Source organism: Taudactylus pleione, unplaced genomic scaffold (genome assembly GCF_031769625.1).
Source record: "Taudactylus pleione unplaced genomic scaffold, aTauple2 ptg000252l, whole genome shotgun sequence".
Taxonomy (NCBI): domain Eukaryota; kingdom Metazoa; phylum Chordata; class Amphibia; order Anura; family Myobatrachidae; genus Taudactylus; species Taudactylus pleione.
The window spans coordinates 2,440,208-2,466,413 of record NW_028284654.1 but is presented as its reverse complement, the minus strand read 5'-3'; the positions used below and the strand labels follow the sequence as shown (position 1 = coordinate 2,466,413).

The window sequence follows — 26,206 nt, the reverse complement described above, 5'->3', positions numbered from 1 at the left end:
TGGACTAATTAAATAATGGCCACAGTTTTGCAGGTCTCCTTATGTGTTCTGTATTACAAGTGTCATTCACATGACCGATTTTAATAGGGCTGTCAAAGCCAGTTCCATACAGATCTCATTGGTAATTGTTTTATTAATGACAATGGTGTGAACATTGCAAAGCCAGTATGGCAGCAGTGTCTGGGATAAGATAATAGAGTAACACGCTTACTGCATCGGTACCAGCTCTAATATGGCCAGGATGGGTGTAGTACTATGAATTGCAGTCATACCCCCACAGCTTCATTTCCACTAATGACAAACCATTGCCAGTCACAAGACCTGGCAGAGGCAACAAACATGCCCTCATTTACCAGTGTCCTCTGGGTTTCTAAACAGACTAATAGCTGCATTTAGCAAAACACAAGACAGAAGATATATTGTGCATGGAAAGAGTTCAAGAGCAAGCAAGACACTAGAGAAACACTGAGGGGGAATTAAATTACTTTTCAGCTCCCTCTTGCGCCCGATCTCCTGTCTAAAGTGACTGGGAGATGTTTGTACAGATGGGCGCTAGAAACTGGCTGCCCATATGCACCAGGTTTAGCCACAGAGCAGCCAAACCCCTATGAAGCACTGGGCACGCTGCCTTTGGCCACTTAAGACAGACTTCCGGCAAACTTCTGCTTGCCACCTCAGGACTCCCACCCATAGGCAGAAACAGTTGAGTAGCTCACGACGGGCACCCAAAAAAAAAAAAATAATAATTTAACCCCCCCATGGAACCCTAGCAGCACGTTTTCTACATCTACCTGGATCACAGGAGTTAATAGACCAATACTAAAACTACAGGTGGTATCAATTATTCCCAATATCATGAGAACAGTGTTTGCAAAACTGCCGTAAAGACTCAGTCCTCCCAGGACCCAGCTCTAACATACCCAAATAATAAACTGCATCAGCACAACGCTTGGTAAAGACAGGCAAGTATACCAGTCTGGTAATTGGGTCATTCGGAACAAGTCATTGGAGTCTAGCATGTATTCTGTACGTGCAGTGTGTGGTATGCAATATGTGCCATAGAGGATGTAGTTGGCATCATGGCAATTGGGTTTTTCTGCGCCAGTATATAGACCATTGGCATCCCGACAGTTCGGGATCCAGGCACCAGTATCCTGAAGGAAGTTAGGGATAGGCATCAGTAGTGTTCCCGCTAAGTGAGGGCAAAATGTGACCAGCCCTCTTCACTTGTGGGTTGCAGTGTCCTGTGGGTGGGGAAATGTGCGGCAATCCTGTCACCGCTGGTGAATAGATGCCGGTGCATGCACTCGGCATCTATTCTCCACGTTAGCAAAATTGTCAAAAGTGCCAAGTCTTACAGACGTGCCCCCTTTTCAATGGCCACGCCCCTTTTTGGGTGCGCACGGCAGTGCCTTCTCTAGCTGTTGCCCTGCCTGCCGCTGGAGTTAGAGGGAACACTACACAAGGTAGGGTGCGTTAGGATTAGGGTGCTGGGAGGGGAGGTTCGTTTTAGGATGCACAAAGAGACTGCCGATTAGTTTGATTTGTGACACTTATAACAGCGTGCGACAGTCTGAATCTGTACACAAAGTGCTGCAAATGCAGCATATACAGACTCTGATTAAAGAAAAAAAAAAAAAGTTGCATATCAAATTAATCAGTGCAGTCTCCTGGTGCATCCTAGTCACATTACAACCAAGACTTACTGGTCAAAAAGGAGATGCCTGGCACCAGCAAAGTCGCACAGTACCTGGCAGCTCATTCGCACTATGCGTTTCACACTGCATGACATAAAGGGCGGAATTCAATTCTTTCCAGCCCCTATCGCGCCCGGAGCTATTCAATTCTTGCTCCTGTTGGGCACGATGAGCTGCCAGTGCTACATTTCAGCTCGCAGCCCCTGGGGGATGAAAGCTGAAATGTGTGAAGTGACATGTTTGGGCGCCCAAACACTTTTCGCGATCGCGCCCAGCACTTTGGTCGGGTTTAGCTGCTTTACGCGGCTAAACCTGACCTCTATGGGCGCAATCAGCACGAAAATCTTGGACAATTGCATAGCGGCCCACGATCTCCTGTCACTTTAGACGGGAGATTCGGGCCGCGAAAACAATTGAATTCCGCCCATAGAGTCTAGATGTAGGAGGACACATCTGTATTGCATCAGCGACCTAGGCTTGGGCCAGATAACTCATGATTCAATTTCCTAACAAGTGGCTTCAATTAACCTGGGGGATAGTCAGTAACATTGACTAGGTAACTGACCATAAAGAAGCCATCCGCACTCTGACATACAGTTTAACAAGTGGAAGTCTATAGACAGGCGCTTAGGGTTACAGCAACCTCCAGCTACCTGTAGAAGAGCTTTTTATGTGCTTTCCAGATGCAAAAGTGGATGTGCAACAAGTCCTGACCATGAACTTTGCTTTCCCTTCATCCAGACCTGGTGACTAAAGGGAAGTTGTGATAAATACTATGGCAACAGAAAAACAAGAATGAGTCCACTTGTGGAAATAAGCAGTGCCCCCCACCTCATCAACTCCCTCTGCAAACAGCTGGCAGCATCCTGCAGCAAGCTACAGTAGGAATGTACAGACTACATGCAACAGGTCATTACAGCAGAATTCTGCCTCTATTCTAACTAGACACTCATATGCAAAAGGAGAATAGCTCCTGAACAGTCATTTGGATGAAATTTAGTTTAAACAGTCCAGATAGACTAGAGACCCATGTACCAAGTGTTACGGCTGTAAATCAGTGTTCTGCCACAGTGAAGCAAGGCTCTCCACTCCTTGCCAGTGGCATATGTACATAGATACTGTAGCATACTCTACCTCACAATGAAAAACTGCTGGCAGCATGGCCGGCGGTTCGATTCCCAGCAGCCCGACACTGCAACAGACCCCGGCAGCAGCAGGATGACCGTGCTGGAAATCCCGATTGGCCTTAAGTATTAACTAACCTACCCCCCGTAACCCTCCCTTAGGGGTGCCTAACCCTAACCTCCCCTTCCCCGCTGCCTAAAACTAAGTCCCTCGGGGGGGTACCTAACCCTAACCATCCCCCCCCCGGGGATGCCTAACCCTCCCTCCCCCTAGCCTAACCCTAACCTCCCGGGGGGTGCCCAACCCCAAGCCCCCCCCCCCCCCCCCGGGAGCCCTAAACCTAACCCTCCCCCCCATGGCTGTCAGCTCGTGGCGCCCAGCATCCCTTTGATCGGAATGCCGGCCGCCGGTCTCCAGGCGTCTGAAATGAGCGGTGTCTACATCTAGTCGGCGGGTATTTCACCATCGCCGGGATATGACAGTCGGGAAGCCAGCTGTTGGTTTAATGTCAGCCAGCTTCCACATTGCATCCCCCCCAAATTGGCAAACATCGGTGTGCTCCTGCTTCTGACAAAGGCCAGTTTATCACATAGGAATGCTGAGAGAGAAGGTATGAGTAGTTCCATCAGCAGATGACCTAGCTAATATTCTGTATGAAATCCATGTAACAATTTCTTATTTTAACAAGGGTTAAACAATTCGCCCCACTAATACCTAGTTATACAGTCCAGTTAGACACTGCATCCAACAGAAGTTTGCAAACTGAGTCCAGTAAGAACTGAAAAAAACATTTCTAAATATTAGTTCCTGGAGAACTCATGTCAGCTTATAAGTCAGTTTGCCACCAAGGTAAGAGCCTGTAGGTACACATTAAACTATAATTTCGGTCGTTCTGACCGATTGGTTGGACAGATTTTCAAAGTCAGCCAACGTGATCGCTCTGAGTCGGGCCATGCATGCTCCCATTTGGTTGTCGGTCGTATAGTTGGACGTACATGGAGCTCAATCTGACAATGCGACCATTTGGATGCTGGTCGACATAACATGCAGTTGCTCACCAGATTGTGCGTTGTGTATGGGGACACCACAGTATGCCGTCCGTAGCATCGTGGTTCCGGCTGTGTACTCGCCTTAACAGCTACCGGAAAGCTCGTGCAGCCAGCCTAGACTGCAGGCCATGTTTAGCAGAGATGGACCATCTCAAGCAATTTACAGGCCACTATGAGCTGCATGACAGTCTAGTAACCTCACACCTCAAACTTATTTACAGAGTTTAAGCACACCAGCTACCACCCACCAGACTAATTGAGCCATATAAAGTTTTACAGCATACAAACATTGCTTTCCTGAGTACAGGCATTAAGGCAGTCTACTTGTGACGGGGAAGAGGCAGAGTAGCCATTAACTAGGAACCGGGTCTATTCACTCAAAGCAGGGTTTCCCCAAACTCAGCCCTCAAGGCACCCCAACAGTCCAGGTTAAGGATATCCATGCACAGTTTGTATAATTAAACAGATGCCAATTAAGGGGTTGGGTACGGGAACCCGGCAGTCACAATACAGTCAGCAACACCCTGACAGTCAGAATCCTGACCTAACTAGGTGTACCCCCCCCCGCAATCCTAACACTTTGGGTCAGGATTCCTGTGACCGTATTCTGGGTGCCAGCATCCTAACCACTGGGATGCCAACTACATCCCTAATTAAGTCACCAGTGCTTATGCATATATATCCTAGGGCGCCTTAAGAGCAGAGCCTGGGAACCACTAGTTCCTTAAAGCCTCAGTGACGTCACAGGGCCCTAATCAACCAACAGGTTGAATTTCCACATATTCAGCTCACAAGCAGCCAGGCTTCCCTCCTGCCATGACTTCTGTTGTGTGCACTGCCTGTATCACACCAGCTCCATCACTACCCACCAGCATACAGGATAAGGCCCACACATTTATGTCCTGCCTTTACTACTGCAGCTAAATGGCAGTCCTACCTCACCCACAGCTTCTCTACACACCCCAATACCACCTCCCTGCACTGTCACGCTCTACACTGGTTCCCAGTTTTCTAGGAAAGCCAGACCAAGCCTTCATCCTCATGTCACACCTTCCACCCATTGCCAAACACTGGTGCCTCAACTCTCCACTGAAAACCACTTTCCATTCACTACCCACAGCCCATGACACTACCCACCTACAAGAGGCCCTTCCACTGCAACTGCCCAGTGCAAAGTTTTAAACCGAAAAAAAAAAACCACGCAACCTGTTCAATGCCCATCAGGTCTCACCATCTAGTGAGACTCTTGCTGGCCCAACCCACCTCTGCACACATTCCCAGTTAGTGCAAGTCCTGCCAACCCCCCCATTACACAGATCGCAAGCTCACATGAGCAGGGCCCTCTATCCCATCTTGTTTACTCACCCTTCATACACCTGTATTACGTCCCTCTCATGTTCTGTACCTTACCCATAAATGCATTAAGCCAATCATAGGATACAGATTCATTTTTAACCAAATGGCAGCCTTTGGCCTCTCCCCAAACCCGAAGCAGAGTGCAGCACAACTAGCGCAGATAACCAGCATACATTACATCTGGGTCACTTGGTGGTTGGCCTTTATACAAGTTACTGTATATGGTTCATTGTGACACACCCAGGTTAATGTTAAAACATGTCAGATGTACATGAGCTTTCTGCTTGAAACCGTGTTGGGCTTGGCAAGCCATTAAAAGAAAAATTAAACAGGATCCCAGAGAAGATAACACTTCTCTGTGCAAGCCCCATTAGGCATCTCACAAACCATCTCAGATTTTAGCAGATGTTCTCTGTACAGTATCCCCACACATCTATACAATATAATGTTTGTGGTGGACTTGGCAGGCTATTTCTGTAGAAAGGTAGCCCCCTTTTCTAAGTATTCTCTTATTTTGTGTTCTTTACTTACAAAGTTCAAGTCCTACTGGGAATTTGCAGTGTTCTGATAGGAACTTGGGGAGATGTATCAATGCCATTTAAATGGGACAAGTGGAGAAGTTGCCATGGCAACCAATCAGCTTCTAGCTAGCATTTATCTGGTACACAGGTTCTCTAACTCTGTCCTTAGAACCCCAAAAAGTACATGTTTTCCAGGTCTCCTCAAAGAATCACAAGTGAAATAATTAGCTTTTAAAATGTGTCAATACACCTGTGCACCTGCTGGGTGACCTGGATACTGTGAACTGTGTGGGGTCCTGAGGACAGAGTTTGAGAACCACTGATCTAGTACATTCTAGGCAAAATCTAATTTGTTGCTATGGGCAGCTTGGCCACTTTAGGTTTGATACAACTTCCACCAGTACTTAGAGCAGGGATCGACACATTTTTCTAAAACCTAGGAGCCAGACCCCCTCCCCTTCCCCTTCCCCCAGGGCAGCATTACTGAGCACCTACACCCCAGGCAACCAACCCCCATGGCCACACCACTAACAGGGTACCCCCAGGTAAGCCACCCTCCCACAGCCACTTTGAGCAGCTAACCCACTTCTCCAGGCAACCAACCCCCAGACATCACCCCTCTGCAGCCAAAAAACCCAGTCAAGCAAAGCCACCGCCGGCCGTGGCCTAACTAGAGTGGTGGGCCCAGATGCAAGAATATGCTTTGGGCACCCCTATGCAGCTCCCCCAGTAGTAACTCCTATGCAGTGCCCCCTTATACAGTGCCCCAGTAGTGGCTACACCCCTGTACAGTGACCCCCAGTAGCAGCCACCCCCCTATGCAGTGCCCCCAGTAGTGGTGCCCATATATAGTGCCCCCAGAAGTGGTCCCCCTATGCATTGCCCAGTAGTAGTCACCCCAATAGTCCCCCTATACAGTGCCCACTATGCATTGCCCCTAGTAGTGGTCCCCCCATACAGTGTCCCCACAGTAGCGGCCACCCCCGTATGCAGTGCCCCTTACAAAAAAAAAAAAAAATATGCAGATTAGCTAATCCAAGCTCCTGCCGACAACCGCCGCTGTCTGCTCCTCCTGGGCGCTCTGCACTATGGGAGAGACGTCATGACGTCTCTCCCAACCTGCTGCGGGGTGAGCTGGAAGGCGAAGCTCATGAGTGAGCTCCAGTCGGCTCACTCAGTGGATGACGCAGCAGCCAATGAGAGTGACAGACTCATCGGCTGCTACAACATACAGCCGGCGGCGGCGGCTGTGTGTTTCACTGTAGTGTGGACTGCGCTTGCGGTCTGCACTACAGGGCCCAGGGGGTTGCTGAAAATCTGGTCACCATGGCAACCTGGCCCCCAGGTTGTGTCGAGCCCTGACTTAGAGGCTTTCGGTAATCAGACTGTCAAATACCTCCCATCTGCTCTTAATGTATAGAGTGTTTTTGGAGGAGATCTGGCAATACAATAGCAGCATGCAATGGCCCAGTGATGGGCAGACAGCCCCCAGGGAATAGAGCTCTCACTTGCAGTAACAACTCCCATCTGTTTTGTTAAAAATACCTGCTGATCCAATACTTAGATTGGAGGCATTTCATTGATTAGGTGTATTGATCTCATTTATTAGAGATTAAAGTGAGATTGTTTTATTGCACCAGATCTCCCATCTAAAGTGGCAGGAGATAAAGCAGAGAACTTTGGGCACCCATGCCCTACTGCACCACAGAGTGGCCAAGCCCATCTAAAGACCTGGTTAGCGTGCCCAAACCATGGACTTGTTGCACATCTCAATGTGCACCCTATCCCTTGCATGAAGGCAGATTGCAAAAGTGCAGAACTGAGAATTGCATTCTTATGGGTTCAAATGCTCTGGACAGAACAAATGCTCATGTTATTATGGAGGAGTGCGACTGAATACACCAAGGAGGAAAAGGGCTGAGTGGGACATAAAATGTTAATTAAGGCAGACGTTAAATAAGCACCACCAGTGCCGTCACCTTTCCAAGCCGTAGCAATGCTGCCAATTATGACCATTAAACATGCAAATTCAGTCTGAGCACGCCAGGTCTTAAATCACCGCCTGGTGGGAAAGTGGTTCCAAGAGGTTTATTAGTAACAGACCACAAGTGCGGCTTCAGTGCTGCAGCCACAGCTCATTAAGGAGCTTTAATCTGCATTAATTACTTTTACAGTTCAGAGGAAACTATTTTTTCCCTTCACTTTATACTAGAACAATTGCCAAGATGTAAAAATGGCCTGGGGGGTGGGGGACTTCATGCTGCAGGGATCACAGCAGCTGTAAGGCCTTGTTTACACAGTAAAGTTATTAAAAACGCAAACGTTTCATCAGATTTGGTAGTCACTTATAAGGTCTATGTATGAATGCATGTTACAAGACAGCACAAAAGGAAATTTTGCAGTTGGACCCCATCAAGACAGCAGAATGATTTTGTAAGAGTGAGGGACTTTAAACAGAGGCTGGGGCTCTGGGTGTATGACCTTGGTGGTGAGTTATGGTTTAAGTTCTGGCTCAATGGTTATAGGGTCATAGGTACATTCTTCCTAGATTCCTGACTGTTTTAAGTTTGGTTATAGTTTGTGCACGTTTGGGTTCTTGGGTGGGTTCTTGGGAGGATGTGTAGCACGGCCAAGTCATTTTAGTTGACATAAAAAACTTGTGCACTTGGGGCCATATTCAATTAGGCGGCGAAAACAGGCTATTGGCGGTAATTTTAGCGCTGATTATGTCATTTGCACTTATCCCCATATTCAATATCAAAGACTTTTCACAGGTGAGAAATGTCTGGCAAAAATCAGGGAAAAATTTACCACTGAATAGGTGGTGGAAAAAAAATAAGTGCAGAATTGAGGTGCAGACAAAAATAGCCTGCTCCCCTTGGAACGTCCGCTAAAAGTAATGTTAAAGAAAAAAAAAAAAAAAATTGGGGAACTTCTAAACTAGCAAAGTCTACTCCAGGGGGTGTTCCCAAGCATGCGGCATGTGTTTTCTAGAATGCGGGTGGATTTTTGAACTTAAAAATATGCTCACACCCATTTTCATGTACCCCAAATTTGATGGGACTAGTTTTTTTTGTAAATGAAGCTAAATGCTATTCAACACTTCTTTAAAAATGCAAAAAAGCACCTGCTGTAGCCATTTAGAAACCCCAAATACCTTTTGCAGGCCAATTTGGGGGTACCCATAGTGATCCCCATGTCAGACTCTTGGAGGGTGACAGGCAGATTTCCCCAAAAAGTGACAGGACTTTGCTACTTACCTTTCCGCTGGGTCCCATTAACGCCAAATCCTAATTTAATAGGGGGATATGGAGGCACGTACCTGATACTTTACCCCTGGAAAAATGGCTGACAAAGTCTGACCTCTGACCTTTTTGCCTCTAATTGAATATGGCCCTTAGTTTGGCATGACATTTGCCTTGCCTACCTAGGGCCTATCTTAGGGGGGGGGGGGGGGGGGACTTCTAAGGAAGGGTGGTTCCAACAAGTGTTTGCAATCAAGCATCCAATCATTTTGCCACCATATCTTCTCCCTGTTAGTGCTGGGAGGGAGCTCCCAAAGCTATTCAATGCAATGTTAGGGAGACTAGGGGGGGATTTCTCCTGAGGGTGCAAGGAGAACTCCAAGTGCTGGCTGCGAAGCGGTTTTCCAGCTTAGTGAAGCGCTAACAGCTGGCAATTTAGTCAGAATGCCAGTCACACGACTAAACGGAATTGGTATGAAATACTACCGGCTACATGGTTCAATTCCCGGCAGCAGCAGCCTGACAGCTGAACAGATCCCAGCAGCGCTGGAAATCCCAAACGTCCTGAGGTAAGTAAAAACTAACCTCCCTAACGGGTGTCTAACCCTAACCTCCCCCCAAGTGCCTAACCCTAATCCCCCCCCCGTCCCCGCTGCCTAAACCCAAGTCCCCTGGGGGGTACCTAACCTCGCTCCCCCTAGCCTAACCCCAAGTCCCCCCCAAGGTGCCCTAAACCTAACCCTCCCCCGCGGCTCTCTGCTTGCGGCACCCAGCATCCCTACGATTGGGATGCTGGGCGCCTGTCTCCCGGCGTCGGGAAAATGACAGACGCCTGTCATTTAACCCACGCCGGGATAAATCAGTCGGGAAGCCGGCTGTCGGGATCACGTCAGCCAGTTTCCCCGATTGCATCCCCGACTAAACACCCAGGTTTAACTGCAAGAACTGGCATTCTCAGACTTAAGCAATTGTAGTTGCAGATGCCCCAGGGCCAACTTCCCGGCACTATTCACCTCGCTCTTCGTTCAATGCCCCCTGCGTCTCTAAATGTGACAGTAATTATTGTATCTGGTTAATTGGTTACAAAGGCCATCACCATGATGTGCATCAGATACAGCCTTGGAACAGGAGCTGAACACAAGGCTAAAATCACTGTGGGGGAGATTCAATGGTTTGTGCTGGCGGCTGTCAGTGCCGGGTGCCTAATTCCGCAATTCAATTGTTGTTCTGTTCAGGTGCAGGCATTTCTGATCACCCCCTCCTGAGGAGGCGAGCAGAAGTGAATAATGCTGCGTACACACGTTCAGATAAAGGGAATGATTTAAACGATAAGGAACTTATTGTTCACTTTAATGCCCCTGCAAACGATGGTCGGTGTGGGCACAAATGGTCATAATCGACCATAGTCCTGGAAAACTGACATACATTGTCGATTGACCATATTAGCCTGCTTACTATAGGGGCTGGCGATTGTTAAATCGCAGGTAGTTCCAAGTTAAGCCAAGTGTTGGATGATCGTTATCGATCATCCAACACAAGCAGAACAATCAGATAATTTGATAGTTGTGCAGTCATTGCGTGTTTACGCACCTTAAGTCCTGGTTTTGGGCACCCAAATGGCAATTGGGCGCCTAACCAGGACTTTAGACTGGGTTAGCAGTTTTGTGGCTACGCCTTGTCTAAGTTAGATGTGACAAGAATGACAATTTTCCCAAAAACAATTGAACTGCCCCCCTGTGACCATGATTTCAAATTTCACATCTATTTATATACATTTAACTTACATTATTTTACAACTAGCGCATAGGAAACCCCCCCCCCCCCCCCCAGGGCAGATCAAGCAAGGGTTAAATATGCCCTGTAGGTGGCAGAGCCCTGCAGCAATGGGCACCACAGCAGACATTGTGGGACATTTGAATTCATATCTACACATTCTGAGACGCAAAAATCTGACACCTAAACCTCATCCCTATTGGCACCCTGAAATAACAAAAATAGTCCATGCCTATATCCCAGCAGTCACTACTACACAGGAGGCCAGGCATTCCTTCTAAACAACGCTCACAGGTACCAGGGACCCTACTGCATTAGCATATACATACGTCAGTGCATGACACTAAAAGGAAGCCACTTACTGAAATATATTACAAGATCAGAAATGCCCACACTAACACAAATCTAGTATTTTAGGCTTAGAGATCCTTTAGTTCAGTGCAGATTAAGCCAACCAGCCTTCAGAAAGAAGCACCACCAGCTATTTTACCAATAAATGGCTAGTAAAAAATATCAAGGTTACATTATCATACCCTAAAGCCACGTGCAAACTAGCAGATACTGGCACGACAGTACGACTAAGACATTGTAATCGTACAGTTGTTCCCCCTTCCCCCTGCAGTGCCTACACTGAACGATCAATCATCTCTGAACATGGCCAATCTGTCTTTATTGGCATATTGACCAGCATGTACAGTAGATGGATGTTGGAAACGACTAGCAGGAGTGCGCATCGCTGGTCGATTCTGAGATCGTGCACAATTACGATGTTATAATCGTGCAATCGCTCAGCAACATTGCTTAGTGGATACACGGCTTAAGCTAGCGCAGTCTCAAATTATGATTATACATATAAAATGCATCAGGTTATGATACAACACCACCATGTTTATTGCAATCCATAAAGGATCTCAAGATTGGCCAATATATTTCGTATAGTGTATACCCAGCTTTAGAAACTGAAAAGTAAAGTGCAAAATGCCAACAGCCTACAAGCACCTTTTATAGGGCTATGCCTTCTGCCCTAGAGACAAGCCACTTAACACCTCATTAGTATAGATAGCCATCTGTGATGCTCATTGATAATGGACTAAATTACCTTATCCATGGGAAACTCCAACTGCATCCAACATAACTAGAGAACCAGCTCATGACATCACCACATGAATCAGATCAAGCAGGATTGCCCCAATCATCCACGCAGCAGGAGTCACATGCAATCTACAGGTTATTACTCGTTACGGCATCATCACTGCGGACGCCATGTGAACATAACCTAGTGCTCCATACACTATAGACAGGTCTCACTACTTGGTACTATTACTCTAGTCTCAAAGCAAGTCCCAGCCACCCCCCAAATATGCAACTCTGGAGCGCTAGGGTCAGACAGTACGCTACAGGCACTGGTTGTTTCAGAAGAGCAGCGAGAATTAGATGGTTCAGAAGTGGATGTTTCTGCACGTCTGAGAATACCCAGAAACCTTTTCACATGCACTTTCCTAAGGTGATATTCCCAGGAAGACAGATAGTAAAGATCACACAACTCAACTAGTTGAGATTTAACTGACAAATCCTGTTCCCAAATGTTCTGCAAAGCACACACCAGCATAAGTAAATCTGGCTAGGATACGAATCATGCCAATGTTAAGGTCCCCATACATCAGCAATTGATTGCAGCAATTGTGCAAGTTGCAATAGATTGTGGCATCTCCGCAAATAGATTTAAAAAGGGAAAGTTTATACATAATCGATTGCAAATTGCACAATTGTTGCAATCAATTGCAGATGTATGGGGGCCTTTAGAGTGGTGGGAGCTCCAAACACCCACAAGCTGGGCACCAAACCATGCAAGCTATGACCACATTATAGGGCAGCATCTTTACGGTACCCCCTAGGCCAAAAGATTGAGGAACGTTATCAAAAATGATGCAAGTTGTGCTCGCATGTCATCCTTATGTTCAGTTATGTGGTGGACAGGGTCAAACTTCTATTTGTGCACATATTTCATGTTTGATAGCCACCAGCCTATCACATGGACCATAATTTGATCTTGGATCACCAACCTATGGCACCCCTGCATGTACTCCACAGCACCCAGTTTGAGAACCAATGTACAAGGCAAAAAAAAAGGGCAGGTTCAATTGTCGGGCACCCCTGCCAGGCATCTATACAATTGGGCGCTAGATGGAGCAATTCAATTGTCGCTTCATTTAGATGCCTGAATCAGTTGGTACAATGGGGGGGGCAGACATTTATTCTTGCAGCCTCCCAGGATTTGAGAAGTGTGCAAAGTTCATTGTTTGGGCACCCTAACCCAGTGGTTCCCAAACACTGTGCTGTGGCACCCTGGGGTGCCTTGGGAGACTTGCAGGGGTATCTCAGGTTAGTGGTCCAGCACCAAAACAAACTTATGGTCATTGTAATGTAAGCAAAGCACAAACCTGTCCATCACATAACTGACCCCAAGGGTGACAGGTCAGCACAATTTACTTCACTAGATTTTTTCAGAATTACAAACTTTTGGGTTAGGAGTGCTGTGAAAACAATGGACACTCTAGGGCGCTGTGATCCAAAAGAGTTTGGGAACTACTGTCCTAACCACATCTTTAGGATCGTTTTAGATGATTTGCACAGTTGAAGTTGATGCTTTGAGGTGCTTTAAATAACTTATAGGCGCTTGAATAGAATTGAACACAATTGAATTGCTCCGTCAGGCGCATATTCATATAGAAGCCCAGCAGGGGGCGTGCAAAACATCTGTAACACCCACAAAGGAGAAGAGTGTTCTGTGCATTTTTCAGAGGCAATTGAGCAGCTGAGCTGTAAGGTTAGACGTTTGTTTCTTCTGTAGGTAGCGTTCACTAAGCAAATAGGAAAATGTCCCAAGCAAGATAGGAAACTGTGTACAGACCTGTCTCAGTACAGCAAACAGATTCACTTGGGGAGCAAAGAAATGCTTCCAGTTCTCCCCTGGAACTGCGAGACTACCTACTGCACAAGTTGTACAATCCATTTATTACAAGAGGCTATGGGAGCATTTATAGAGGGAGCAGACTGCCATGGTCAGTGTAAAATAAGTCAGTCATTTGTTTACATTTTAAAGCTACACAGCTATTTCTCCCCTGGCCTCCCTTACATGGATACCAAATGTATTACACTGGTATGCAGTACAGATAGTTTTGCAGAGAGGCCTGCAGCAGACACTGGGAGCAGGACTGCACCCCATGAAGTCACACAGAGCAGGTCAGAACACTGCACAGGAGTTATGTACACCTTGCTAGACTGGGCAGGTGTTCTCAGCTGGCTGATCTACATTCAGTCCCCAGAAGAAAGGAATGAGCCTCTGAAACCCTATCCCATCTGCACACAATACTGTAAGAGATTCCAGCCTGGGACATGTTTACACAGAGCATCAGGTGAGGACAGTGCATTGGAGCTACTGGGGAGTTCTTTCAGCCTGCCAGATCATTTTTCACATTAATTCAGTATGAGCTATAGCAGGGCTTAGAAGTGGGACAAGAGCACCCATATACTATCACTGTGACAGGATTACACAGAGATCCAGAGACATGCACAACACCTCACACACCTGTCTGCTGCAGTTTGTTTCTTCAGTAGCTGCATTCAGAGACAAACTCCGCTGAAGGGTTGCACTACACAACAGATTCTGCAAAACAGCCGCCTCATCTCAAATTATCGCAAAGGTGGTTCCCAAACTCTGTCCGCAAAGCATCCTAACAATCCAGGTTATGGCTTCCTGTGCTAGAGCACAGATAGTTAAATCAAGTTGCCTGAGGTACTAATTAAGCCACCTGTGCTCAAGCACAGATAGGACGGTTAGGGTGCCTTGCGGACAGTGTTTGGGAACCACAGCAGTGTTCTCCCCAGAAATTCTCCAGCCGGGTGGGGGCCTTCACAATTATGCGCGTGCCGGGAAAAGGGGCATCTCCCTTACCATTCCAGTCCAACCGGTCTCAGGCTGCTCCCCCACTAGCTCTCAGTCAAAAGTCCCTGTTGTGCAGTGCCCCCTGTATGTGTGCCTTTATGCATTGCCCCCTGTTTTTTTTGCTTTGCCCTTATGCAGTGCCCACAAGCTGAAGTAGTGCCCCCATGTAGTGCCCCCAGACTGGCCCCTTATGCAGTGCCCCCAGGCTTAAATAGTGCCCCTAGGCTTTTCTGGGCTGGCACCAGGACCTTTCCTTAACTTGCTCGCTGCTCACACTCCCTCGCTCTGACTGGATCTAACTAGATCCAGCAGGCACGCGGGGCAGGCTCCTCATGTTGTGGGTGAAGTCACCCGCGCACTGCATCACTGGGAACACCTGATTCTTTAGCCACGGTCACTTCAGAGGCCAGTATTCCACAGCAGGGGTCAGTGGGGGAAAGTGCCAGGTGATGCACCCACAGAAAACAGCCTGGGGAGAACACTGCACTGTATTAGGCGTTTACCAATCACTTGGATAAGCAGACTCCAGTTACCTGCAGTGGAGAAAAGGAAAAAAATAAAGACAAAGTAGGCAGTATGATGCACACTATGGTGAAGATTTATCAAAGCTTGGAGAGAGATAAAGTACCAGCCAATCAGCTGTTAACAGCCTGTAAAGTGACTGTTAGGAGCTGGTTGGTACGTTACCTCTCTCCAAGCTTTGATGAGTCCCAAGTCCTTATGAACGAATTTCACAAATTAGGCATAAATGCCGAACAGCAACCGCAAGACTGCCAAGATCTCTAAGAGTTAGTGCATACAGGACGCTCTATAAAGTAGGTTCTCCCACTGCATCAGAAAACACTGGCACCATTTCAGAGAATCGGTTTACAATTACACCGTCCCTTCTACATTGCTGCAAGACACTTGTAGAAACCTTACCACCTGTGTTTGCAATGCAGGAGTAGATCACTTTCATAAAGTAAACAGAAATATGGTTTAATTTTGCCAAGGAGTGACCTATTGAAGTACACCACCACCACACACTAACCTGAACAATGTTTAGCCCATCAACTACCAGGAACGAGAAGTATCACTGAGCAACTACATGAAGCACTGGCTTGTGGTGAAGCCTCACCAGTATTACACTAGCCACATACCAGGCCAATCCCGTCACTCACACTAAGTATAGCTCAATGTTTAAAACGATATACTGTAATGTAAGGGGTGAATTTGGCCAACATTTTGCCACTTAGTTAGGGGCACCAGTGGTTCTTTAGTGTAGTGGGTAGATGCACACTGCAGATCTCCATGGCACCCAGATATAATGCCACATCCAGGGATAGAGTGGAAAGATCTGTCAGTGGTGTTATGGGCCTGGCTTGTGCTAATCCTGAGTCTGTGCCATCACCAGCTCAGTACACAGTGGCAGCCACCACAGTGCAGGAGACCCGAGTTACCTTGTAGTCACTTCCCACCAATGTCCCAGAGACATTACCGATTATGCATGGTTACGTCAGACTTTACATCTAGACATTTTTACCAACTGGTCTGGTCCATAAAAGCCTCTCACCTTTCAGGAAGCAAAGCTTGGTCTAGAAGGACCACAACTATATTAGGGAGTATGAGCGACCGTTGTGGCATGAGGCAGGCCAGTGTTTGTCATGCTTGCCCTTTGTACCAACCCAAGAGCTACTAAGCAGAGGGCAGCAGTGCGTGCAGTACCGCCTTCTGAGTCACTGCCCTACACCCATCAGTACACACTTCATGTACACAGGGAGTATCCAACTTTCTAAATATAAAAATAGATCCATTAAGTTATCAAATGGTTCTTCAGTGTTTGAATATCTGGAATGACCAAAGAGTCTTATTTTCAGACTTAAAACAGTTTGTACTAGTGCTCTCTATCCCATGGCAACACATCCAGCAGACAGACGGGAGCAAAATTAAACTGCACATGTTCTTCAAAACTAATGACAATGAAAACATTCTCCTGCAGAAGAGTGGAGGTTAACAAATGTCATTTTTGGTTTTAATGTGTTAATGCGATGCCCATTCCTCTAACAGCGAGCCAATCAGATCACTGTTCACAACATTTCAGACAATCTAGTGGGAGGCAGTGTGCAGTCCACTTAAGTTATTGGGATGTTATGTAGTCATGATCAGGGGCATTTTGAGAGAGGAGGGGGTCCCGTGTGCAGACTCAGTGCAGCCCCCCCCCCTCTTTTCTAGAAGTGTAGCAGATTTTGGCTTAGTGCCAGAATCTACAGAGAATGAGTGAGTCACTGGGAAAATGGCTGCCGCCATTATCCCAGTGATTTTTGCAAGTATAAAGACTATATGGGTGCAGGGTGTGGGCCTCCCAGGACCCAGGGGCCTGTGTGCACTAGACACCCATTAGATATAGGCCCCTGGTCATGATCCAGACAGTCAGAATACCGATGTCACAATACAGACAGCAGTATCCTGATGGACAAGCTCAACGTTGAGTATTCGAGTTAGGCTGCAGTAGGGGATTGTTTGGATTGGGGTTAGAATACTTAACAAAATCAGGTGGTATTTTGACTGTTGGTGGGATACCGCCATCTGTATTCTGACGGTCAGAATTCTGTACCTAACCAGAGTTATTATGTGAGGACAAGGCTGCATGGGCAGTGCAATGATTGGATTGGGGAGGGCACAGTACAGCAGGAAGCTGGGGACTGGTCCTGCAAAATGCGGGGTCTCTTGAACATAGTGCTCCCACCACAGGTTGGGTCCAGTATCCTAGTGGTCAGGATGCCGACAGTGTGGCAAACAACTAACCCTCCCCCTAACCCACCTTTCCAGCAGTCTCACCCGCCCCCTAGTGCCCAACACTCAGACAAAATGTCAGCAGTAGGGATTCCGGTGCTGGGATTAATAGTCGACAATATGACTGTTAGGGTGCAGACTACATAACTCCATTTGTTCCTGCATCACTATGATGGGGGTGTCAGATATAGCTGGATAAAATAAAAGTCCAAGTTTCTTTTAAACTTATAGGGCTCGATTCAATTGACTGCAAATTAAATAGCCTGGAGCTATACAATTCTGCGTAGTTAGGTCAGGGAATGCATGTTCTTGCGACTAAACTTCCCAGCATGATGCGGTTTTCCCGGCCATAAGGGCAGAAAACGGCATCGCGTCTGTACTTGCTGGATTTCTGCTCGCACACCTGGAAGGGTGCGCAAAGAAATCCTTAACAGCGGGCTGAATTGAATACTCCCCCCAGCGCCATTTAATTTGTGGTCAATTGAATAGAGCCCAAAGTTCCCAGCTTATTCAATTAACAGATTTAACTAAAGACAGGCACCCGCTTTATATTACAACAGTGTACTGCAGAGCAAGTAGTCACCACATTTGGAAGATGGAACAAGGGCAGCATTTTTTTTTTTTACATATAACATTGGCATTTTATTGTACAGTAAGCAGGCCCCATCCCAGCCTGGAGGTGCAAACACCAGCGGCTCTTCCTCAGATCACCTTAACAGGACAGACTGCAGGACTCACCTGTAATCAGAGTGCAAACATCCTGCCGGAGAGGGGGGAGAAAGGTAAACAGATTCCACAGTCCAGTATACCAAGCCTGTCTCCACGTGTGCATCAGCCTTACCACATGGGAATCACTAGCCTGGCAGACACTACAACCATTTAACTCTCATCTGGACAAATACAAGTCCACAGCCATCTTTCTGATCCCTTGGTCAATCATGGCCGCTCAGAAACACCATACATAACCTTGCATGATTATTCAATCACTAGGTGGCATAGCTACATCACTGACTAGGAGTTCTCAACTGTAGGCCTCAAGTACCCTGCAACTGGTCAGGTTTTCTGGATTTCTTTAGTCATACACAGGTGAGTTAAGCTACTTAGCTTGGTGGGCGATTATCTCACCTATTTGCATAGGCACAAATCCTGACATGACCTGTTGGGGTACTTGAGGACTCGAGTTGAAAACCACTCAGTCTATGGAAAAATGCAGAAAGGCAAGTTGCCAGCTTCCAATCAGTGCACACAAGTAGCATGTCTGGTTACAGGAACCTCCTGTTCTCACATGTTCTACTTTAAGCAAATATGAAAGAAAAAAAAAAAAAATTTTTTGCAATTAACTGGTTGATTTCTCCATCATTAGTTTGAAAAAAATAAATAAATAAATGTTATGGGTTACCCATTTTCTAGATAACTAATGTCACATGTTAACTTCATAACAGCCAGAACTTGTGGGAAAATTGGGAAGTGTTGATGCATCACTTCCCATCACATAGGGCTTAACACACCACTTTCCTCAAGGTTAGAGTTCAGATTTATCCAGACAGGTTGTTGGACATTGCACAATGATGGAACAGTCTATAGGCCCCCATACATCAGCAATCAATTGTGGAAATTCTGCAGATTACAGATTTTTTTTATACAATGTATGGGCTTCACAGATCGCAACCAAAATATGATTGGAATTGTTCAGATTGTCCAATGTGTTGGATTTCATAGATTGGGGCTGTAGATTGCTAGTGTATGGAGACGATCAGCAGATTTGCAGACAGTTACTAGTAAAGGCCCCCATACATCAGAGGTTGATTGCAGAATTGCACAATGGCTGCAATCGATTTTTTTATACACATTCGATTGCAGAATTGCACGATTGCTGCAATGGATCTGATGTATGGGGGTCTTTAGATGGGCCTTTCAAGATTAGCAGATCTGTGCTTGGGCTATCGATCTGCAAACCACTGAAAGATCTGTAGTGTATGGACGCAGTTTGCTAGATTGGGAAATCCTAAAAAACCGGGCAATAAACCTTCAACTTGTTCAGTTGTGGTTTTCAGATTGCTGATGTAAGATTCATCTTACGGCCCCCATACAATTTCCCTTGAACTCCCTGGCAATCCCAGCCACACAATCTCACGATACGATCTATCTGCAGTTTAGGAGGGAAGGTCATTGAAAGAACACTTCTACAAAATGTCACTGAAATGATGCCGGTCGGACACACGATGCATCACATGCGCAAACATACACGGCACAATCGCCATATGATCACGATAGATATGATGGGCTGCACATCTGACCAAACAATACGTTTAAAGGGCTGCGGGAGCATGCATCATATTGTACCTTAAAAACACTACACGATTCATCATATACCACATCGCAAATCGGGCTATCGGCATAAAAAAAAAAAAAAAAAAAAAAAAAGGTGCACTAATGTATGGCCAGCATTAGTTTCCAGGTAAACAGGAAGCATCCATTTTCTGGGGTGAGCCAATATTCACCACCAATCCACAAGAAAGCAGAGAACAGAGGCATGAAGCACCTCATGCCTCAGTTATCACACATCAGAATTATTCTTTAAATTGCACCATTTGTCCATCCACAGAACTGCCTCCACCAATGGAGTTTGTCTAGTGGGCATACAGGAGGTGCTCCGACAGCAGGTACGGAAGCAGATAGTCACGCACGTTTTATGGCGTTACGTGCAAACATTTAAGCTTTAACACAATACAAGCACAGTATCTGGCATGAGACAAAATATGCATAATGGGTTCACTATATAAATAAATGAAACTACTGGTCCAAAATGAAGTGTATACATGGACATCATATTCTGCGGCACTTCACATTAGGGAACCAAGTTGTAGTAATGTCACTGGGTAATGAGGCAAGAGGGCCTGGCTCCCACACCTACCAACGTGATCTACTGACCTAATACCACAGGGACATAGAGACCTGACTCACCCATGTTCCAGCAAGATGCTATTAACACATGATCTAGCAATACAGATCTAAATTAGACAGAGGATAAAGCAAATACCCTTCTTTAATGGCATGTTTTGCCATTACACACATCAGGAGGCCAGGGTTAGCACACCTAACATAACTAGCACTTCACTGACCTAAGATTTACCATTCTGTTACCACTAATCTCTACCAGTACGTGAGACCATAAGAGCTCCTTTATTAAGTTTGACAAACTCCAAAAAAAAAAAAAAATAAAGCACCACAAAGCCATAACCCTGAACCAGAGAAAAAGCCATTAATGCATACCCAATGTAATATATTTATAATACACTTTGTATTTTAAAGTTAAATATTGGGGTGTATTTATTGCTTTTGTCCAAGTCACACTATTTAGAGGACATAGGGCGGAATTCAATTGATAATCCCCCCTTCACACCCGACAGAGCTATTTTATTGTTGCTCCTGTCGGGTGCGATCAGCTGCTAGCGCTCAATTTCAGCTTGCAGCCCCAGAGGGGTGCGGGCTGAAATTGGCGAAAAGTGTCCTGTTTGGGCGCCCAAACGGCACTTTTTGTGATCGCGCCCAGCACTTTGGTCGGGGTTAGCCGTTTTATGCGGCTAAACCCGACCACTTTGGTGGCTGGCACAATTGAATAGCGGCCCGCGATCTCCTGTCACTTTAGACGGGAGATGTGGGACGCGAAATAAATTGAATTCCGCCCATTGCTAGATAAGACTATATACACACACAATATATAAAATATTTATAGGACCACAAGTGTTATTGTATAAAGAAGTCACCTTGGATTAGTGACCTGCAGAAAAACTTACAGCTTCATGCTTTCATACATCACAAATCAGCTATATAGATTTAGGTTTTCCCTAACAAGATGTGATTTTACCCTGTGATCCGTCACATTAAGGACCACCCCACATTAATAAGCCAACACTGGGGGTAGTGGTGCTCCAAACCCCAGGAAACTTAATTCTAAAAGCTCCAAGAACTCTGAATAAAATCCATCCCCTTCTGGTGTTATAATGCCAAACACACACTGGCAGCCACATTACACGTGTTCACCTATAACTTGCACAAGGAAAGAAAAAAAAAAAAACATTTTAAAAACAAAATTCTAAATTCAATAGCACCAGGAGGGAGTATTCAATGCAGCGCACTGTTAGGTCAGAGAATGCCCAATGCAGACATTCTCCCACTAAACTCCCCAGCATGATGCAGTTTCCACAGCGCTAAGGGCAGAAAACAGCATTGCACCTGCGCTTTAGTGAGATTTCTGCTCACCCCCCTGGAGGGGAGCAAGAATACTTCACAGCGCACTGAATTGAATAGCTCCAGGAGCTTCCTCCCGGCACGAATTAATTTGCGTTCAATTGAATCGAGCCCAAAAATTTACTTATGACTAGAGTTCCACTTTTACTTTCAAGAAACCTCCCCCCTCACCTAGCAGCACCAGGTACAGTATTAGGAGAGCACATGGGAATACACAGACCTCACACCCCACCCACAATACATTTCCTACTCTGGCAGCAATAGAATAAGCCATGTATAAAGAAAAATCAGGATAGAGATTAGCCAAGGCTACCTGACCACCAGCCCTGGGCTAGCCAACAGAGGTTTATCCGGCCTAAAGGTGGCCACACGGTACGATATCTTAAACGATATTGCCATTTCCAACCGATTGGAATGACAAATTGTTTAAAATCTGCCGTGTATAGGCACGATGAGCGCTCCTGCTGGTCGTTGTCCGGGGTCTGATCTTTTGAACATGCAAGAAAATCACAACTGCTTCACGATTTCCCACACATCGTTCCATGTGTACGCACAAACGATTCGCCACCACTTTTCCTGGCAAACTCCCCCGCAACCATTTTGAGTCAGCCAACGGGGAGACTGAAGCAGCATCATGAAGTGGTTTGCTGCCAAACAATTTATCATTAACAACCTCTCTATCACCTGTACAATCGTTCCAATATAGTTTGCCCAGGAGCATTCAGGAATGAAATCATATCGATGCCTACATCGTTCCGTGTATAGGGGCCTTAAGCCAGCACAGTCCTAAAGAGCTTTATCATCCAACAGGTAAAAAGTGGCAGCAATCCACATCAGGGGAGGGGGGCAGCCAGGCCATAAATCTCTATAGCTCTGTAGTACAAAGGACCTGAGGGTCGACACCCCACCCACAGGTAGCCCACACAGCTTGAAGTTAAGAGATTAAGATACATTTCCCCACCACAAACTGGCACTGAATGTATTAAAAGCCCAGCAAGGGGCAGTGAGCCCCAAAAAAGTTCAGGAGACCACCCAGAACACCCCCCACCCCCCTGCCCTTGATAACGTGAGAGGTAGCCAAGGTGCACCCACAAGATACAAAAAAAAAAAAAAAAAAAAAAAAAACGTTAGTCATCTAACAACGCAACAAAGCTCCTCATGGAGGTGTGAGGCACGGGTGTGGGGGGAGAAGAGGTGTGAGGCACCTCCACGCCCGGGCACCGTACAGATGAGCGGTTTATGGCTAGCCCAGGTACATGGCGGGTAACCGTCCGCTCACATCGCAAAGGCCAGTGCCCCCCCCCCCTCGCCAACACAAGACACCTCTTACCCCCAGGGCCAACGCGCTGCAGATCCCCAACACGAAGAGCGCTGCTAGCATGTCCATCTTCCCGCAGAGCAGTCCTCCTCTCACTGGCTGCTCCCTCCACACTGCTGGGATCGCGTCCTGCTCTCACTGGGAGGAGGGGGAGAAACCTGTAACAATCCCACTTCCACTCAATCCCCTCCCTCACTCACCCAGCCAGCTATAAACTGTGACCGGAGGGCGCCACCTACAGCGCACCTGCATGTACTCAGCTCTGCAATCAGCTCAGCTGCTGGTGCTGCCAGTCCTGTACTCTGTGCTGTTGTGTAGCTTCACTTAGTACATGACCCATTGACTCCCTCACACATGGCGGGGCGGCAGTGGTAGGAGCTCCCACCATGTTTTACAAAAATATCTAACATTTTTCCCCTCCCTAATGCTTCACATGTGGGGTGGAAACTTTGATTTATGTCACTTGCACTGTGCAAGTTGCACAGCAATCAGTTTGTGGGATCAGGTATCCTATCAGCTGTGTGTTATTCACATATTCCACATTATACTGTAGTATTATGCCTCTGTAGTTATAAAGGTTCATTATAGTTATTTGGGGGCTTATTTATTATTAGTAGCCTTTTCGCAGTGATTGGATTATTTTGTTTTTCTTATCACTACCAATGGCATCAAGATAAATTGTTTATTCCCGGCAGTTACGAAGAAAAAGTTGCGCGTTACTCGGCCGCTCTGCTATTAGAGGCTGACGCATCGCACTCGGAATGCGATGCATCTCGCCGGTCTTCGCATGTATGCATGACCAGCACAGCAAAGGACCGCTCTCGCAGTATGGAGGGACTTCCGGGTCTATGCGCAGAAGGGAGGGATCTGATTGGATCCTTCTTACAGCACTCTGCGGGAAGAAGCGCATAGTAGGCTTCTATGGGTAATGCCAACAGGAAGATGGCATTACCCACCGCAACCAAGCTTGGGAGTGCATCATATTCTGGGGCTTGGTGAATATGAGAAATGCAGTCAGACCCGCATTTTCAAGGTTTGACCGCATTTCTCATCTTGCTGCATCCCCCCCAGAGTGTACAGTCCAGGTTTTAAGAATATCCATGTTTGAGGCCAGGTGACTTAATTATTATTATTACCAGTTATTTATATAGCGCACACAGCAAGCGCTTTACAGAGAACTGGCCATGCACATCAGTCCCTGCCCCAGTGGAGCTTACAATCTATGTTCCCTATCACATGCACACTAGGGTTAATTTGTGTTGGGAGCCAAATAACCTACCTGTATACTTTTGGAGTGTGGGTTTCGGAAACCCACGCAAGCACAGGGAGAATATACAAACTTCACACTGGTAGGGCCATGGAGAGAATCGAACCTATGACCTCAGTGCTGTGAGGCAGTAATGCTAACCATTACACCATCTGTGCTGCTAGTAGCTTGATCAATTTGATTTAACCATCTTGGCTCAAGCATGGATAGCCTATCTTGGCTAAAGCATGGATAGCCTTAAAACCTGAACTGTAATAGCAAAGTTTGATAACTTTTGATATATTTACATTATAAAAGTTACATATTTATAGCAGAGATTCCTAAGCTCTGCTGTTACAGTCCAGGTTTTAAGGAGATATGATTGAGCACAGGTGACATAATTAGTATCTCAGTCGATATGATTCAACAATCTGGACTCAAGCACGGATATCTTAAAACCTGGACAGTAATGGCGGAGAAGGGGAAACTCTGATTTATAGACTAAATCAGTGGTTCTCAAACTTGGTCCTCAGGACCCCACACAGGTCACGTTTTCCAGGTCATTCAGCAGGTGCACAGGTGTAATCATTACTCACTGACACATTTTAAAAGATCCACAGTTGGTTATAATTATTTAACTTTTGATTCTGTGAAGAGACCTGGAAACCATGCACTGTGTGGGGTCCTGAGGACTGAGTTTGAGAACCTCTGGACTAAATCAAGGGTTCTCAACTCCAGTCCTTAAGCACCACCAACAGGTCATGTTTTGTGGACTTCTTTGATCAGCACAGGTGAATAAATCTATTTTGCTTGGTCAGTAAACATCCCACCTGCTTCCCGGACAGAAATCGTTAAAAGATTACCTCTTGGGAAATACTTGAGGGTCGAGAACCACTAACGCTGGCCACACACTACACCAACTTACATCCAACCATCCAACTAGTTGATTGGTTGGAATGAAAATCTGGTAAGGGATGAAAGCAAATGACAATCAGCAATTTGCTCCCAAACGCCGGAAAATGGACTAAAAACTGTTGTTTGAACAAATTGTTTTGATCAAACATTTAACAAACTTGTCTGACCGACCATTTTCATCTGTTTTCTGGCATTTAGGAGCAGATTGCTGATCATCATTTACTCCCATACGTTACCAGATTTTCATTTCAACCAATCAACTAGTTGGCTGGTTGGATGAAAGTTGGTCTAGTGTGTGGCCAGCTTAGTGGTGGGTACACACTGGGCGATATTACTGAGCGACTGCACGATTATGACATCGTAATCGTGCAGTCGCTCAGTAATCGTGCACAAATCGTGCACTTTTATGTCGGAAACGACCAGCGATGCGCACTCCCGCTGGTCGTTGCCGACATTGCCCATCGCCTGAACATGCAGCACAATCTGATGATAACGACAGATTGGCTATGTTCAGGAATGATGGACAGTGCCTGCACTGAGCGACTGATCGTTCAGTGCAGACACTACAGGGGATCAGGAACGACGGTACGATTACGATGTCGTAATCGTACTGTCTTTCCTGATCGCCTAGTGTGTACACACCTTAAGGCAGAGGTTCCCAAACTTGGTCCAAGTTTTAAGGATATCCATGGTTGAGCACAGATGGTTAAATCAAAAGACAGAGGTACTAATTAAGTCACCTGTGACCAAGCATGGTTATCCTTACAACCTGGATTGTTAGGGCGCCTTGAGGACCGAGTTTGGGGACGTCTGCACTAAAGCATTTTTTAAAATGCCTTTACTATGCAAATGGCTATCCTGTGACGGCATTAACAGAACCGGTATTACAGCAGCGCACATGTTTGTTAAATAGGTTACACATGTGAAAACAATAGTTTCTGCATGTTTTCAGTAATGGAACCATTACAGTCCAGGTATTAAGGATTTCCATG

At 46.3% G+C, this 26,206-nt stretch overlaps 1 protein-coding gene across 1 annotated transcript in view; it reads right to left on the bottom strand.

Moving 5' to 3' along the window:
• SDC1 (syndecan 1) overlaps positions 1 to 23,220 on the bottom strand; it is a 36,188-nt gene extending 12,968 nt beyond the window's left edge. The window contains exon 1 of the mRNA XM_088480290.1: positions 23,066 to 23,220. Coding sequence (XP_088336416.1) covers positions 23,066 to 23,122 — 57 coding nt within the window. The 5' untranslated portion in view covers positions 23,123 to 23,220. The remainder of the gene's footprint in view (positions 1 to 23,065) is intronic.
• Between the last annotated feature and the right edge of the window lie 2,986 nt (positions 23,221 to 26,206).